Consider the following 19069-nt stretch of genomic DNA (forward strand, 5'->3'; position numbering starts at 1 on the left):
GAATTTGGTCTCCCCTCCACCAAATTGTCCTCCGGGAGCTCAGTCCTTCAGCTCCCAGCACAAGCGAGTACTTGCAGATGAACTCTCCGCCCTTCTCAGCGCCAATGCAGTCGAGCCCGTGCCACCCGGGCAGGAAGGGCAGGGATTCTATTCCAGGTACTTCCTTGTGGAAAAGAAAACAGGGGGGATGCGCCCCATCCTAGACCTGAGAGGCCTGAACAAATTCCTGGTCAAAGAAAAGTTCAGGATGCTTTCCTTGGGCATCCTTCTGCCAATGATTCAGAAAAACGATTGGCTATGTTCCCTGGATTTAAAGGATGCATATACTCACATCCCGATACTGCCAGCTCACAGACAGTATCTCAGATTCCGCCTGGGCGCACGACACTTTCAGTACTGTGTGCTGCCCTTTGGGCTCGCCTCCGCTCCACGAGTGTTTACAAAGTGCCTCGTGGTGGTGGCGGCGGCGGCGTACCTATGCAGGCTGGGAGTGCACGTGTTCCCATATCTCGACGATTGGCTGGTCAAGAACACCTCGGAGGCAGGAGCCCTCCGGTCCATGCAGTGCACTATTCAACTCCTGGAGCTGCTGGGGTTTGTGATAAATTACCCAAAGTCCCATCTCCAGCCCACCCAGTCTCTGGAATTCATAGGAGCTCTGCTGAATACCCAGACGGCTCAGGCCTTCCTTCCCGAAGCGAGGGCCAACAACCTCCTGTCCCTCGCTTCGCAGACCAGAGCATCTCAGCAGGTCACAGCTCGGCAGATGTTGAGACTTCTGGGTCATATGGCCTCCACAGTTCATGTGACTCCCATGGCTCGTCTTCACATGAGATCTGCTCAATGGACCCTAGCTTCCCAGTGGTTCCAAGCCACCGGGAATCTAGAAGATGTCATCCGCCTCTCCACCAGTTGCCGCACTTCACTGCTCTGGTGGACCATCCGGACCAATTTGACCCTGGGACGTCCATTCCAAATTCCGCAGCCCACGAAAGTGCTGACGACGGATGCATCTCGCCTGGGGTGGGGAGCTCATGTCGATGGGCTTCACACCCAGGGCCTGTGGTCCCTCCAGGAAAAGGATCTGCAGATCAACCTCCTGGAGCTCCGAGCGATCTGGAACGCACTGAAGGCTTTCAGAGATTGGCTGTCCTACCAAATTATCCAAATTCGGACAGACAATCAGGTTGCAATGTATTACGTCAACAAGCAGGGGGGCACCGGATCTCGCCCCCTGTGTCAGGAAGCCGTCGGGATGTGGCATTGGGCGTGCCGGTTTGGCATGCTCCTCCAAGCCACGTACCTGGCAGGCGTAAACAACAGTCTGGCCGACAGACTGAGCAGAGTCATGCAACCGCACGAGTGGTCGCTCCATTCCAGAGTGGTACGCAAGATCTTCCGAGAGTGGGCCACCCCCTCGGTGGATCTCTTCGCCTCTCAGACCAACCACAAGCTGCCTCTGTTCTGTTCCAGACTTCAGACACACGGCAGGCTAGCGTCAGATGCCTTTCTCCTTCATTGGGGGACCGGCCTCCTGTATGCTTATCCTCCCATACCTTTGGTGGGGAAGACCTTACTGAAGCTCAAGCAAGACCGCGGCACCATGATTCTGATAGCGCCCTTTTGGCCCCGTCAGATCTGGTTCCCTCTTCTTCTGGAGTTGTCCTCAGAAGAACCGTGGAGATTGGAGTGTTTTCCGACTCTCATTTCGCAGAACGACGGAGCGTTGCTGCACCCCAACCTTCAATCCCTGGCTCTCACGGCCTGGATGTTGAGGGCGTAGACTTCGCTGCGTTGGGTCTGTCTGAGGGTGTCTCCCGGGTCTTGCTTGCCTCTAGGAAGGATTCCACTAAAAAGAGTTACTTTTTCAAGTGGAGGAGGTTTGTCGTGTGGTGTGAGAGCAAGGCCCTAGAACCTCGTTCTTGCCCTGCACAGAACCTGCTTGAATACCTTCTGCACTTATCAGAGTCTGGCCTCAAGACCAACTCAGTAAGGAATCACCTTAGTGCGATTAGTGCTTACCATTATCGTGTGGAAGGTAAAGCCATCTCTGGAGAGCCTTTAGTCGTTCGATTCATGAGAGGCTTGCTTTTGTCAAAGCCCCCTATCAAGCCTCCTACAGTGTCATGGGATCTCAACGTCGTCCTCACCCAGCTGATGAAACCTCCTTTTGAGCCACTGAATTCCTGCCATCTGAAGTACTTGACCTGGAAGGTCATTTTCTTGGTGGCAGTTACTTCAGCTCGTAGGGTCAGTGAGCTTCAAGCCCTGGTAGCTCATGCTCCGTATACCAAATTTCATCACAACAGAGTAGTGCTCCGCACCCACCCAAAGTTCCTGCCGAAGGTGGTGTCGGAGTTCCATCTTAACCAGTCAATTGTCTTGCCAACATTCTTCCCCAGGCCGCATACCCGCCCTGCTGAACGTCAGTTGCACACATTGGACTGCAAGAGAGCATTGGCCTTCTACTTGGAGCGGACACAGCCCCACAGACAGTCCGCCCAATTGTTTGTTTCTTTCGACCCTAACAGGCTAGGGGTCGCTGTCGGGAAACGCACCATCTCCAATTGGCTAGCAGATTGCATTTCCTTCACTTACGCCCAGGCTGGGCTGGCTCTTGAGGGTCATGTCACGGCTCATAGTGTCAGAGTCATGGCAGCGTCAGTGGCCCACTTGAAGTCAGCCACTATTGAAGAGATTTGCAAGGCTGCGACGTGGTCATCTGTCCACACATTCACATCACATTACTGCCTCCAGCAGGATACCCGACGCGACAGTCGGTTCGGGCAGTCGGTGCTGCAGAATCTGTTTGGGGTGTAAATCCAACTCCACCCTCCAGGACCCGAATTTATTCTGGTCAGGCTGCACTCTGTTAGTTGTTCTTCGTAGGTCAATTTCTGTTGTACCCTCGCCGTTGCGAGGTTCAATTGACCTGGGTTCTTGTTTTGAGTGAGCCTGAAAGCTAGGGATACCCCAGTCGTGAGAACAAGCAGCCTGCTTGTCCTAGGAGAAAGTGAATGATACATACCTGTAGCAGGTGTTCTCCGAGGACAGCAGGCTGATTGTTCTCACCTACCCTCCCTCCTCCCCTTTGGAGTTGTGTTTTATATTTTATTGCTTGTCATTCAACTGGCGGGAGCGGTCGCGCACGGGCGGGAAGACGGCCGCGCATGCGCGGTGGGCGTGCCCTGCGTGCCGACCGTCCCGCGAAGCCTTTTCCGGTTGGTGGGGGCTGCCGCGGACGTCACCCCCCAGTCGTGAGAACAATCAGCCTGCTGTCCTCGGAGAACACCTGCTACAGGTATGTATCATTCACTGTTTTGCATAAATAACAGGCAGTTAGGAACTTTATTTGAGAGGTCTTTCCACAGTCTGTTACATTCTCTTCCCTTTTCCACTGCTTTAAAGTCAGTTAGACACTTTTCTGTGTCACCTCCATTACCAGATGACTTCATCATGAAACTCACTTCCCTTAGTCTTACAATGTTCATATTACGCATTGTTTAGAAAGAATTTTGAAAACATTTGTTTCTGCGTCTGGAGTCTTAATTGTCATACATAATGGATATTTTATCTCGTGCTTGAATGTTTTATTGTAACTCCCTGGGTGATTTTCTGGGGTTTTTTTTGTGTAACCCACCTTGAACTGTTAAGGTATATGATGGGTAAAAAGTTGTTAATAACATAACAGATTATGGCAATAGGGTAGTGGCAGGGTTGTAGTGGTCAAATCTTTATGTATGAATTTTAAAAAATGCACCTGTAGAGTTTTGATCGTGCATATCTGCTTTGTTTGATATTAATGGTTGCTTGTTCATTTTCAAGTTGAGCTTTTGATGCTTATTCACTAGGCTTGCTATAGTAATTCTCCCCTCCCCCTTGCTTGTTGCATTGCTTTTACCTTATGTCACAGGGATACAACTGCAGTCTTCCTTGAAGCACAGGCTAGCTGTCTGGGGCACAATCCTGACCATATTTCAGGGCAGACTGGATGGGCCACACTGGCCTTCATCTGCCATTGTTTGCTATGTTATATAAGTGTAATACATCACAGAGCTCAAGTTCAAAATTTTTATTCCTTTTTTTTTTTTTTTTACAGTTGGTAAATGTAATATTTGTAGAATATGTATTTTTTTTCTGTAGCTATAAATTTAAAAAAAAACTTCAAAATTTGCACATTAAGCCTTATGTACATAATATCTCATATTGTTTTGGAGATACAGAATATCTTAATGACTTGGCTTGCAGCACTATTAAGTTAAATGAATTAATGCCAGTATACCTTTACCCTATTTTTAACTGGATTTTGTATTTTGGGCTGTTAAAATGGATCTATATTTTCTTATGCTAACTCTAACCTCAATTTTGGCTTTACAGTAGTGGTTTGTATTGTACATTAGATGGAAACTAAAGTATGTTTTTTTGGGTGGGGAGGGTGGCAAATAACACGCGTTTGTCCTGTCCTTTTGTAGAAGGAAAGTTTATTTAAAATATCAAGATTCTGAACATTTTAAACATTTTTTAATGTTTGTTTTTTATTCTGTTAAACAGAATATTGTCTAGTGGTGAGACTAAATGCTTTCTGTTTTGCTGTATCTGATAGCTGGTGTTATTGATGAAGACTATAGAGGGAATGTTGGAGTTGTACTTTTTAATTTTGGAAAGGAAAGTTTTAAAGGTAAGTGTTTTTGTGGAAGGGAATGATAAACTCTGTTTACTTTTCAAATCACAGCTCAAACCAAGTTACATTTAGGTATATTAGTTCTTGGTTGATATAGATTGGACTTAACTGAATTCAGTAGATATTTTAAAGACTTTTGGCTACAATTATGGGTCTTAGTTTGTGAGCAACTGTGTTCATATCTTGTATTAAATAATGATAAAACCAGTCTATGGAGTCGGGAGTTAGTAAAATTGTTCAGACTCTGACTCTAGCTTCAAAAACTTACATTATAATTTTATACTTGGATATAAAGCGAAGTTACTTACCTGTAGCATGTGTTCTCTGAAGACTGCAGACCAAGTATTTTCACAGGCCTAGCAACTTACGAAAAAGAGGAAACTTGAAGAGCCAAAACACTACAAAAATTAAGGGGAAACAAAATAAAGAGAGGAAAAACTTTGAAAGGGACAAAAATACCTATACAGGAAGTCACTGACAATTGGAGAGAACCGCACTGAGATAACACAATGACATGTCCTCCTGCTCCGTGGTAAAACTGGGAAGGCATGTGCATGCGCGGTGGGACTCTGCTAGAAAATTCTACATTAATCTCACTAGTCAGTGTTTGTACTGCACACTATTGGATGACATCACCCAGCTGTGAGAATACAACTGGCCTGCTTGTCCTTGGAGAATTTATATTTTTGTCCTGTTAAATATAAAGTATATTTACCAGTACTTTAGATCTAGCACAGAAAATTTAAAGTCTACTTTAAGTAGAAATTGATGTTGGAGTCGAAAAGTAGAAAAATAGGAGTTGGAGCCAGCCCTGCGTAAAGCTAAGATATATTTCCAAAGGTTTGGTGTACTGACTCCACAGCCCTGGATAAAGCTAGGATATATTTTTTCCTGTGTCAAATGCAATGTATGAATGAAGAGCTTATTGTTTAGAGAAGAGCATAGACAGACTGCAGAATATGAGTTTCCTTATGATGCCTTCACACATAGGTATATGCAGTCCTACCAGCAGATGGGGACTGAGAACCACTGACCTTTATCCTGTGCAGCCCACAGCTGGATTTCTCATCTCCAGCACATAGTTGGTGTGCTACCCTGTGCAATCTAGACTTAGGAAGGCCTAGTCATGGAGGGCCTGATATTGGGGTTCCCCTCTTCACATCTTAAGGGAGAAAACACACAAAGCCCAGGAAGACCCCTGGATGAAATAAGAAGGCAAGAAAAAGCTAGTTTGCTCCTAGTTTTGTGTCTCGGTGGTTCTACTCCTTCCCTTCTTTATTGTACTTGATATACCGTCTCTCTCTGAACGAACCAACTGAAACGCCTCCTACTACTTTATCATTTCTATAGTGTTACTAGACATATGCTGCACTGTACACTTGAACATGAAGAGACAGTCCCTGCTCAAAAGAGCTTACAGCCCAATCAAGACAGACAAGGGAATTACTAAGGTGGGAATGATAAAAACAGACGAGTACTGTACAAGTGAATACATGTTAGGAGTTAAAAACAGCATCAAAAAGGTGGGCATTTAGCCTAGATTTGAAGATGGCCAGAGTTGTAGCTTGACATGCTGGCTCAGGAAGTGTATTCCAGGCATATGGTGCAGCAGGATAAAAGGAACAGAGTCTGGAGTTGGCAGAGGAGGAGAAGGGTAAAGATAAGAGAGATTTACCCAGTGAATGGGGTTCCTGGGGAAAAGTGTAGGGAGAGAATAGTGGAGAGGTATTGAGCAGCTGCAGAGTGAATGCACTTGTAGGTCAATAAGAGGAGTTTGAACTATATGCGGAAACGGATAGGGAGCCAGTGAAGTAACTTGAGGAGAGGGCTAATACAAGCGTAGCAACACTGGCGGAATGTAAGTCGTGCAGAAGTGACATGGTTCAGACGATTACTAACATTAAAGACTCTAAAATACTTAACATAGTCCCCCTTTTACAGAGCTGCACTAGCAGCTGCCTCGAGGTAAAGTAAATGGGCTGTGTCGACATTACCGCACCAACAGTGTCTAGCACAGCTTTGTAAAATGGGGCCATACAAACCACAGAAAAAACATACAATGACCAAAAGGAACAAAAAAATGTATTTTCAAAGGAGTGGACCCCTAGCACTAGGACACTACAAAGGCCATGGAAAATTAGTCTGTAAAGTCTATTTTAGATTCTCAGTTTACCTCAAGGCAAAAATGAGATGGAAGAGAATTCCATAAAGCTGGAGCAATGTAGGAAAACAAAAAGCTGAGGAATTTGTCACCCCTTTCTAGTGCAAGGTTAATCAAGTGATTAAGGAATAAGTAGAGTTGCTAAATACTGGAGCTGTCCTGAATTAAAAAAAAAAACAAAAAACCTGATTAGTTATAACTAGAGGTTTATATCTTTCAATGCATACATGGCAATCCTTTAAAAGAGGAAATGCCCTGTCAAACTGTTTGAACCTAGAAATAACCTTGATGGCCAGATTTTGAATAGATTGTAGTGTTTTGTTTTTTATACTATATTATGGTAAGCCATAAAGAACTGACATAATCTAATCTCAGTACCCCCAGAGCATGTACAAGTTTGTGCATAGCAGACTTGTGCAAATAGTCATATAGAACGAATCAAGTATAAAGCCCAAAAACAGTTACGAGGTTTGAATGATGCCTAAAACTTGTAGGGCACAAGTAATAACTGAGATTTCAGGTGCAACTGAAGCAATTGAAAGATGGCCTGTTATCCATATAACCTTTGATTTAGAGGAATTTAAATGCTTAAATAAAATTGCTTCCTGGCTAGGATTTCTATCTGTTAAAATTAAAGGAGATATATAAGGTTTATTTGAATCAGTAAAATAAAGTTTGAATTATCTGCAAAAAAAAAAAGAGCGGAAACACCCAATCCGTGAATTAATAAGGGGCTCAAACTATGTAGTTTACCTACGTCAGAGGAGGGCGGGCCCAGGAAGAAAGAAGGGACGTCTGAGGAGGCCTGCTGAATCGCCGATCAGCTGTTATTGCCCGTGCAGCAGAGGTGAGAGGCGCTGCATGGGCCGGTAAGACAAAGGAGGGGTCGTTGGAGGGGAGGAGCGGCGGCAACGACCTAAGGGGGGGGGGGCGGTGGAGGCGGGGCACGGGAGCGGAGCATGGCGGGAGGCGGAGCTAGTGTGGGAGAATACACAAGAACAGGAAGGGAGGAGGGCTGGGGCTGCTAAAATTGGAGTTTTTTCGTGTGGGGGGGGGGGGAAGCGGTGGGGGGGGCAAGGCCGTCCATACAGGATGCTCATGACGCGTGCCTTTGCCCCCTCCCAATTCTTTTGCTTCGGTTTTTTCTTTTTTATTGCAGGAGGAAGCGGGGAGCCATGTGTTTTGTGGGTTATTTATTTTTTCTAACGTGCCAGAAGCTTGGATTTATGCTGCAGGGAGAAGCGGGGAGCAGTGTCACAACACGCTGTGCTGAGCCAATCACAGTGCGTTTATCACAGCTATGGGCTGGGATTGGCTCAAGGTTTGTTTATAGTTTTTCCAAGCCCGCGCAGCCCTAATGAGAGGTGCAGACCTCTCGTTAGATTTCACAGCGTTTCAATCGCTTTCCCTGCGGTAAACCAATCGGAAAAGGTTAGTGCATGTCATTTCAATGGGGTTTGTAGAAGAATTGCTCAGCTGCATTCCGTTTTTGTTAGCTGCTACTGTCGTCGGAAAATGGGCTTTAGTGCATGGAAAGGATAGGAAACTCTTCCTCGAGGGCTCATTTAACGATCAAAAACGTTTAGTGCATTTGGGCCTCAATTGGCTGGAGAAGCCCAGAGGAGGAACTTTTTGGGGTTCGGACCAGTCCTTTGGCATCGGAACTGAGGTTGGTGGCGTCAACAGCAACATCGAGGGACGCATCAACATCGGGAGTGGAGGTAGATATGGTTGCTGAGAGGCCACAGCATGCTGGGAGTAGTAAGGCATCGAGTGGGTCTCCACCTGCCTCGAGGCTTCCTGCTATACAGACCCCCCCCCCCCCCCGGGACCGTCCATCATGGGACCCGACCCAACATGCGGCTTTGACAATGTCCTCGTCAGCACCAAGGAGCCTTGGTGAGGTACATTGAGCGAAGGCTAAGAAGTACCAACACCGTTTACCCTCGACACATGGTGCCAGCAGCTCCGGGGCATCGAGAGATTTGGCACCTGAGAATCGTCGACGCCAGGAGGACCATTCCTCTTCCATATAGGAGGTGCTGACACGACCTCTCAGCAGTCCGGTTTCTGCTCCCGAGCCTCGACAGACTCCTCCACTGACTGCTCCACCAGCCCTGCAGCCTTCTCTGATCGTGGCTTTCGACAAGCGCATCCAGGCCCTGCTTCCGCTTCCAGAGCTTCTGGAAGGACTGCTGCGTCAATCTGCTTCAGCATCGGGGGTGCTTGTGCTTGCCGTGCCGTCTGCTGCAGCGGCATCTGGCCTTCTGCCTGTGGTGAGGTCTCCGAGTTTGGTGCCACTTGCGGCTCCGGTGTTGGCTGCCACCCAGGTCGCCTCCCTATCGACGTCGGTTGAGGAAGCTTCACCGCAGTCCTTGTGGGCGTTAGCCCCTCGACATCGCCTTTGAGACTGTAGGTCCTCGGCATCGAGACAGGCTCAGTCTCTGAGGTCCCTGAGGGAAGTGCTTTCCGACACTGAAGAGGAGCACTCGTGGGAATCAGAGGAAGATCCCATGTACTTCTCTTCCGATGAGTCCTTTGGGATTCCCTCTGAACCTTCCCCTCCACCTGAACGGAGACTTGTCTTCACCTGAGAGCCTCTCCTTTTCATTGTTTGTGCGGGAAATGGCTGAGGCCATTCCATTCCCTGCAGAAGTGGAGGAAAATCCTGAACTACACCTCCACTTATGGAGGCAGTAACGGCTCCTTTGCATAAGATACTCAGGGAAGTCCTTATGCGAAACCGGTTGTTCCCTCTGGCTGTGTGATCCCCAAGAAGATTGATTCCCAGTATCTGATTCACGGTGAACCTGGGTTGATGAGGTCTCAGTTACCCCATAACTCCATGGTGGTGGACTCCACCCTCAAAAGAGCCAAGAGTACTAGAAACTATGCCTCGGCGCCCCCAGGCAGAGAAGCTAGAACCTTGGGTTCTTTTGGGAGGAAGACATAGGCCGCTAAGGTCGCTGCCCGGAACCAATCTTACCAGCTCTTCACGAGCATTCACTTGTGGAACTCGGCGAGGCAGCTGTCTAGTTTGGTCGATTGCCTCCCTCTGGAGCAGGCCAAACCTTGTTGCCAGGTGGTCAGGCAGCAGAAGGTGTGTCATAAATTCCTGGCCAGGGGCGCTTACGACACTCTTGATATGGCATCCAGAATCTCTGCTCAAGATATAGCGATGCGCAGAATCTCATGGCTGCGTGTCTCTGACCTGGACCATTTGGTCCAGCAGAGGATGGTGGATGTACCTTGCCGGGGGGGGGGGGGGGGGGGAACCTTTTTGAGAGAGAAGGTAGAAGAACTGGTCGACCAGATCAAGAAGCACACAGATGCTATGGCTTCTTTCTCCCGCTGGGTGCCTTCTGCTACATCCTCCTCATCTAGGAGCCTTTTTTTTTTTGGCGGGGGGGGGGGCAGGGTCGCGGAGTGCTCCCTATTACTATTCTAGGCATAGGTACACTCCAATGTTCCGCCAGCCTACTCAGGTTCAGCCTCAGCGCGCTCGTTCCCGTCAACGGCATCGCCCAAGGCCTTCTGCTCACCAGAAAAAGCAGGGGACGGGCTTTTGACTGGATCCAGAACAGCATAGTCACAATAACAGTATCCGTGCTGGACGACTTGCCAGTTGGGGAGAGGTTAGTGTTTTTTTCACCAAAGGTGGTCTCTCATAACCTCCGACCTGTGGGTTCTTCAAATAGTCCGGTTAGGGTACACACTCAATCTGGAATCCAAACCTCCAAACTGCCCACTGGGAGCTCATTCATACAGCTCCCAGCACAGGCTGGTACTTGTAGAGGAGCTCTCCGCCCTTCTAAAGGCCGTCAAACCCGTTCCACCAGGGGAAGAAGGGCTGGGATTCTATTCCAGGTACTTCCTTGTGAAAAAGAAAATGGGGGATGCATCCCATCCCTAGACCTAAGGGCCCTGAACAAATTTCTAGTCAGAGAAAAGTTCAGGTTGGTTTCTCTGGGCACCCTTCCTCCTATGATTTAGGAAAGCGATTGACTATGCTCTCTGGACTTGAACGAGGCCTACACTCATATCCCTATATTTCCAGCTCACAGGAAGTATCTTCGATTTCGGGTGGGAACTCAGCACTTTCAGTACTTTGTACTGCCCTTTGGTCTCGCATCTGAGCCCAGTGTCCTCACAAAGTGTCTGGCAGTTGTCGCAGCATTGCTTCCCAGACTGGGAGTGCATGTGTTCCCTTATCTCGACGATTGACTGGTGAAGAGCACCTCAGAGGCAGGGGCTCTACAGTCCATGCGGATGACTATTTGACTGCTGGAGCTACTGGGATTTGTAATCAATTATCCCAAGTCCCACCTTGTCCCAGTTTAAAAATTGGAGTTCATTGGAGCTCTGTTGGACACAGACATCTCAAGCTTATCTTCCTCAGGCAAGGGCAGACAATCTCCTGGCCCTAGTGTCCTTGGCTCGAGCATCTCAACAGCTCACAGCTCGGCAGATGTTGAGACTCTTAGGACACATGGCTTCCACAGTTCATGTGACTCCCATGGCACGCCTACATATGAGATCAGCTCAGTGGACTCTAGCTTCCCAGTGGTGGCAGTCGACAGGGCATCTAGATGATGTGATCCGTCTCTCCACCGAGTTTTGCAGATCCCTTCAGTGGTGGGCCATTCAATCCAATCTGACCTTGGGACGTCTATTCCAGATTCCTCAGCCGCAAAAGTGCTGATGACGGATGCATCCCTCCTGGGGTGGGGAGCCCATGTGGATGGATGACACACTCAAGGAGTTTGGTCCTTTCAGGAAAAGGATCTTCAGATCAACCTCCTGGAATTACGAGCGATCTGGAGTGCTCTCAAGGCTTTCAGAGATCAGCTGTCCTATCAAATTATCCAAATTCCGACAGACAATTAGGTTGCTATGTATTACACCAACAAGCAGGGGGGCACCGGATCTCGCCCTGTTTGTCAGGAAGCCGTCAGGATGTGGCTTTCGATGCACCATCACGGCATGTTTCTTCAAGCCACGTATCTGGCAGCCATAAACAGTCTGGCCGACAGGTTGAGAAGGATCATGCAACCTCACGAGTGGTCTCTGAGGAACGTTGTCCTCAAGATCTTCTGAGAGTGGGGCACCCCCTCGGATCTTTTTGCTACTCAGATCAATCACAAAGTCCCTCAATTCTGTTCCAGACTTCAGGCCCACAACAGACTTAATGTCAGATGCCTTTCTTCTTCATTGGGGGACAGGCCTTCTGTATGCTTATCCTCCCATTTCTCTAGTAGGGAAGACTTTGCTGAAACTCAAGGAAGACCGTGAAACCATGATTCTGATTGCGCCCTTTGGCCACGTCACATTTGGTTCCCTCTTCTTCTGGAGTTGTCCTTCAAAGAACCATAGAGATTGGAGTGTTTTCCCGTCCATCACCCAGAACGAGGGGTCGCTTCTACATCGCAACCTCCAGTCTCTGGCGCTCACGGCCTGGATGTTGAGAGCTTAGAAATTGCCTCTTTAGGTCTGTCAGAGCGTGTCTCCCGAGTCTGGCTTGCTTCCAGGAAAGATTCCACAAAAAGGTGGTGTTCTTTCAAATGGAGGAGGTTTGCCGTCTGGTTTGATAGCAAGGCCTTAGATCCTTTTTCTTGTCCTACAAGGACCCTGCTTGAATACCTTCTACACTTATCAGAGTCTGGTCTCAAGACCAACTCTGTAAGGGTTCATCATAGTGCTATCAGTGCTTATCAACGTGTATTGGGTAAGCCTTTCTCTGGACAGCCTTTAGTAGTTCTTTTCATGAGATTTGCTTTTGTCAAAGCCTCCTGTCAAACCTCCACCAGTGTCACGGGATCTCAACGTCGTTCTCACCCAGCTGATGATAGCTCTTTTTCAGCCACTGAATTCCTGCCATCTGAAGTACTTGACCTGGAAGGTCATTTTCTTGGTGGCTGTTACTTCAGCTCATAGTCTGTGAGTTCCAAGCCCTGGTAGTGCATGCGCCTTACATCAAGTTTCATCATAAGAGTAGTCCTCCGCACTCACCCAAGTTCCTGCCGAAGGTGGTGTCGGAGTTCCATCTGAACCAGTCAATTGTCTTGCCAACATTCTTTCCCCGTCCTCATACCTGCCCAGGTGAAGACAGGTTGCACACCTTGGACTGTAAGAGAGCATTGGCCTTTTATGTGGAGCGGACAAAGCCCAGCTGTCTGTTTCTTTTAATCCCAACAGGAGGGTGGTCGCCATCGGAAAATGCACCATCTCTAATTGGCTAGCAGATTGCATTTCCTTCATTTACGCCCAAGCTGGGCTGACTGGAGGGCCATGTCAAGGCTCATATTGTTAGAGCCATGGCTGCGTCAGTGGCTCACTTAGAGGTCAGCCTCCATTGAAGAGATTTGCAAGGCTGCGACGTGGTCATCAGTCCACACATTCACATCTCACTACTGCCTTCAGCAGGATACCCGACTGGGCAGTCGGTGCTGCAGAATCTGTTCGGGGTTTAGATTCCAACTCCACCCTCTTAGGCCCATTTCTGTTTTGTTGCAGGCTGCACTCTCATTTAGTTGTTTCTTTTCAGGTCAATCTCTGTTATGTCTTCGCCGTTGCGAGGCCCAATTGACCAATGTTCATTGTTTTGAGTGAGCCTGGGGGCTAGGGATACCCCATCATGAGAATATTCACCCTGCTTGTCCTCGGAGAAAATGAAGATACATACCTGTAGCAGGTATTCTCAGAGGACAGCAGGCTGAATATTCTCACAACCCACGCTCCTCCCCTTTGGAATTGTTCCAGTTCTCTCTTTTGCTATTTATTAAACTAGTAAGGGCATGCTCGCGTCGCGGGCGGGAAGCTGCTCGCACATCGGCGGAGCGTTTGCCCATGCAACGCAGCGTTCGGGAAGATTCTTTCTTTTTGCTTTAAAGTTGTTGCCGGTCTCCTGGGCCGTCGCTGACAACGACCCATCATGAGAATATTCAGCCTGCTGTCCTCGGATAATACCTGCTACAGGTATGTATCTTCATTTTCTGTTGGAAGCCAATGTAAAAGCACACAGAGAGGATTCCCCTGATTTTATTTTTTCAAAGGAAAAAAATGATCTGCACTGCCATATTCTGAACTGTTTGAATTCTCTTTAGCAGATGTTTTGAAAGCCCCAAATAAATCACATTACAGTAATTGAGCTTATTTGATTGAACCACCAACCTAAATTGGTCTTCATACAGATACATCTCAATTTTCTTAAAGTACAAAATGTACTTCTTACAAGAGCATTGACTTGATTTTCTGTTCACATTTTATGATGTAAGGTAATACCTAAACTTTTCATTGGATGATGTAATGTATAAACTTCTCCATCAATTTAATTTTTGTTCCACAACTTGGTTTGATCTAGGATCAGCTAATAAATTTGTTTCTTATCCTTAATAGGAATTCGTCCAGTAAGATTTGTTGTCTTGATCCATATGGGACTCATTTTCAAAGAACATAGTCTTACAAAGTTACTGTGTTAGAGCGTATGTTCTTTAAAAATGAGCCTCGTAGGGAGCAGGACAAAAGCATTTCTCACTGTTTTTTTTTTTTTTCTTTACTGACTGGATGAATTCCCATTATTTAAAACTGAATTAGTTTACCCTTTAACATTTTTCAATAAAATATTTTCTAGCTTTTTACTTTGCTCTTATTCTGTTGCAAGAATTGTTTTTTCTTTTTTGGTTATTTCCATTCTAGCTTGCTGAAAATGAATAAATGTGGCATGTCCTCTGCTTTGACTTAATTTCCTTTTCTTCCCTATTCCATACCTTCTTTTGCAGCTTGGCGACACTCTATCCTTCTAACTCCTCCTCTAACATACGTCCCTCTTTAACTATCTTACACACAGAAACCTACCTCCCTCACTCACTTATCTTCTCACTTACTGTTCCCATCCTGATAAACATCCCTCTACATCTTCCCTCATATCTTTTCATCCACCTGTTCAGTTGGCCATCTACACCCTTAACTTCCCCTGTCTCTTGTTCCACTCCTCTCAACATGTGTCTTGGCCACCTTGCTCATCCCACTGTATCCTTTTCCCAGCCCTTACTCTGCTGCATTCTTTTCTGCCTCTGCCTTCCATTTGCCCAGCATTTCATATCACAGCTAAACCTACACTGCCTGGACATTTGCTGCACTAGTATGAAAAAATATATACTGTGAAGCAAACAAGTTAAAACTCACAGGTGGCCATTTTTGCAATGTGGCCACCTGTAAGTTTTCTGCTTATTTGTAGTTCTATGATAAACATGGATAATGACGTGGATTCTAGCTCTTCCAGTCTTTGGGGTTAGATTGTATGTAACGGGGCATGCATGGCCTGCACTAGGAACTCTGCACATCCATTTTTGCACCCCTGTTAAAGGGATTGCTGGTTTGACAGTATTGGCATTCAAATTTATCGTGTAGTTTAAAGTCCAAGGTATATTTATTGCAGATTAAAAAGCTGCCTTCGTGTAACTTAGTTTTGACATTTTAACATTTTATTTTTAAAGTTAAAAAAGGTGACAGAGTTGCACAGCTGATTTGTGAGCGCATTTGCTACCCAGAACTTGAAGAACTTAAAGTAAGTCAGAAGATATTTGCAACTTCTTAATGTTGTATGATGATTTAACACATTTTAAGTTGGTCACATAGTTCATATTTTAAGTACAGTGGTGGAAATAAGTATTTGATCCCTTGCTGATTTTGTAAGTTTGCCCACTGACAAAGACATGAGCAGCCCATAATTGAAGGGTAGGTTATTGGTAACAGTGAGAGATAGCACATCACAAATTAAATCCGGAAAATCACATTGTGGAAAGTATATGAATTTATTTGCATTCTGCAGAGGGAAATAAGTATTTGATCCCCCACCAACCAGTAAGAGATCTGGCCCCTACAGACCAGGTAGATGCTCAAAATCAACTCGTTACCTGCATGACAGACAGCTGTCGGCAATGGTCACCTGTATGAAAGACACCTGTCCACAGACTCAGTGAATCAGTCAGACTCTAACCTCTACAAAATGGCCAAGAGCAAGGAGCTGTCTAAGGATGTCAGGGACAAGATCATACACCTGCACAAGGCTGGAATGGGCTACAAAACCATCAGTAAGACGCTGGGCGAGAAGGAGACAACTGTTGGTGCAATAGTAAGAAAATGGAAGAAGTACAAAATGACTGTCAATCGACAAAGATCTGGGGCTCCACGCAAAATCTCACCTCGTGGGGTATCCTTGATCATGAGGAAGATTAGAAATCAGCCTACAACTACAAGGGGGGAACTTGTCAATGATCTCAAGGCAGCTGGGACCACTGTCACCACGAAAACCATTGGTAACACATTACGACATAACGGATTGCAATCCTGCAGTGCCCGCAAGGTCCCCCTGCTCCGGAAGGCACATGTGACGGCCCGTCTGAAGTTTGCCAGTGAACACCTGGATGATGCCGAGAGTGATTGGGAGAAGGTGCTGTGGTCAGATGAGACCAAAATTGAGCTCTTTGGCATGAACTCAACTCGCCGTGTTTGGAGGAAGAGAAATGCTGCCTATGACCCAAAGAACACCGTCCCCACTGTCAAGCATGGAGGTGGAAATGTTATGTTTTGGGGGTGTTTCTCTGCTAAGGGCACAGGACTACTTCACCGCATCAATGGGAGAATGGATGGGGCCATGTACCGTACAATTCTGAGTGACAACCTCCTTCCCTCCGCCAGGGCCTTAAAAATGGGTCGTGGCTGGGTCTTCCAGCACGACAATGACCCAAAACATACAGCCAAGGCAACAAAGGAGTGGCTCAGGAAGAAGCACATTAGGGTCATGGAGTGGCCTAGCCAGTCACCAGACCTTAATCCCATTGAAAACTTATGGAGGGAGCTGAAGCTGCGAGTTGCCAAGCGACAGCCCAGAACTCTTAATGATTTAGAGATGATCTGCAAAGAGGAGTGGACCAAAATTCCTCCTGACATGTGTGCAAACCTCATCATCAACTACAGAAGATGTCTGACCGCTGTGCTTGCCAACAAGGGTTTTGCCACCAAGTATTAGGTCTTGTTTGCCAGAGGGATTAAATACTTATTTCCCTCTGCAGAATGCAAATAAATTCATATACTTTCCACAATGTGATTTTCCGGATTTAATTTGTGATGTGCTATCTCTCACTGTTACCAATAACCTACCCTTCAATTATGGGCTGCTCATGTCTTTGTCAGTGGGCAAACTTACAAAATCAGCAAGGGATCAAATACTTATTTCCACCACTGTATAAATATGCTCTTACAACTGAACATCCTGTATTTATACCAGCTTTCCTAGATTTCCTTGTTCAGTTTTTAGAGAGCAGTTAAACTTATTCTTCCTAAAAAAAAAAAAAAATTCCCATTACACATGTGGTTTTTAAAATCACTGGAATGTCCAATTGGCAAAATACTACTACTACTTAACATTTCTAGAGCGCTACTAGGGTTACTTTTTGTATTCTGTAAATCTGTGTTCTCCGAGGACAAGCAGGCTGAATGTTGTCACTGATGGGTCGTCGTCCGCAACGGCCCCAGGAGACCGGAACTTTCCTCAAAGCATAGAACTTTCGGGAACACGATGTCACACTGCGCATGCGCGAGGGGCTTCCCGCTGGCGACGCGAGCATGTCACGTTCAGTTTCTTTTGATCCACGCTGCAGGAGAGTTGTGTTATGTGCGACTGTTTTTTTCGCTTCAGGAGAACCGTGTTTCGCGTTTTACGCGCCCCTTTCCCTCGTTATTCTTTGCTATAAAAATAAAAAAGAAATTCTATTTTTCCCTTTATTTTTTTTAGTTTTTCCTCAACCTTTCCAAGTTTCCTTTCTTTTTCGTTGCGGCCGCCTTTAGTCTGCTCGGCCTTGCCTTTTTCCCTTTTTTTGTGCCTTTTTAGGTGGCACAATTGAGCCCTTTGATTTCGTGGACACTATTTTCCCGCCCATGTCATCGAAGACTCCCAGCGGCTTCAGGTGTTGTACTCGCTGCAACTGGACTATCTCGAGCACCGACCCTCACGCGTGGTGTCTTCAGTGTCTTGGGCCAGACCACTTTCCAGCTTCTTGTAAGCTTTGCAAGTTGATGAAGCGGACCCAAGTTGCTCGAGAGGCTCAGCGTGAAAAGCTTTTTTCTGAGCCGTCCGGTCCTTCGACATCGGCACCGAGGGCATCGACGACAGCGTTGACGTTGAGGGAAGCAGCGACACCGGGAGCGCAGGTGATGGCTGCTGAGAGACTGCATCAAGCTGGGAGCAGCGAGGCATCAAGTGGGTCTCCACCCATCTCGGGGTCTCCTGCTATGCAGGCCCCACGGGACTGACCTTTGTCGCACCCGGCCCCGAGGAGGTGTGTGGATTCCACGTCCTCCTCGTCTGTATCGAGAAGTCTCGATGATGGGCATCAAGCGAAGGCGAAAAAGCAGTCATCGATCTTCTTCCAGGCATGGTACTGAGAGCTCCGGGTAACCGAGGGAGTCGGCACCTGAGAAGCGTCGGCGTCGGGAGGATCGCTCACCCTCCATTCAGTAGGTGCCGATGTGTAGGTCGTCTGGCAGCCTGGTAGCGCCTCTCAAGCCCCTTCAGATTCGGGTACCGACTCCTGCACTGGCCCCACAGCCTTTCCCAATGGCAGCTCTTGACGAGCGCATCCGGGCCCTCCTTCCAGAGCTTCTGGAAGGGTTGCTTCGTCAGTCGGTGTCAGGGGTGCTTGTGCCTCCCATACCGACTGCAGAGACGGCTTCTGGGCCATCACCTGTGAGGAGGTCTCCGCCCTCGGTGCCACTTGTGGTACCGGAGCCGGTTGACTCCCCCTCGACGTTGGTGGAGGAAGCTTCACCGGAGTCCAGGCAGGGCTCGACTTCTCGACATCCCCCACGAGGTCGTCGAAACTTGACGTCTAGGCAGGCTCGTTTTTGGGCTGCTCTTAGGGAGCTTCTGTCTGATACCGAAGAGGAGCGTTCGTGGGAAGAGGAGGAAGACCCCAGCTACTTTTCAGAGGAGGAGTCCTGTGGGCTTCCTTCTGATCCTGCTCCACCGATTGAGGTCAGGATGTCTCCCCCTGAGAGCCTGTCTTTCTTATCCTTTGTGCGGGAAATGTCTAAGGACATTCCATTCCCTATGGAGGTTGCAGATGAGCCCAGGGCTGAGATGCTCAAGGTCCTGGATTATCCTCCACCTGCAGAGGTTGCAACAGCCCCCCTGCACAATACACTCAGGGAAGTGCTGATGCGGATTG

General features: G+C 47.4%; 1 protein-coding gene across 1 annotated transcript in view; it reads left to right on the forward strand.

Annotated features, from left to right (window-relative positions):
* The window catches only part of LOC115459598 (deoxyuridine 5'-triphosphate nucleotidohydrolase, mitochondrial-like), a gene marked incomplete at both ends in the record, with an annotated part of 31382 nt that extends 15974 nt beyond the window's left edge, over positions 1 to 15408 (forward strand). The window contains 2 exon segments of the mRNA XM_030189405.1: positions 4604 to 4678; positions 15338 to 15408. Coding sequence (XP_030045265.1) covers positions 4604 to 4678; positions 15338 to 15408 — 146 coding nt within the window.
* Positions 15409 to 19069: the final 3661 nt, after the last annotated feature.

This window comes from Microcaecilia unicolor, unplaced genomic scaffold (assembly GCF_901765095.1).
Source record: "Microcaecilia unicolor unplaced genomic scaffold, aMicUni1.1, whole genome shotgun sequence".
Taxonomy (NCBI): Eukaryota; Metazoa; Chordata; class Amphibia; order Gymnophiona; family Siphonopidae; genus Microcaecilia; species Microcaecilia unicolor.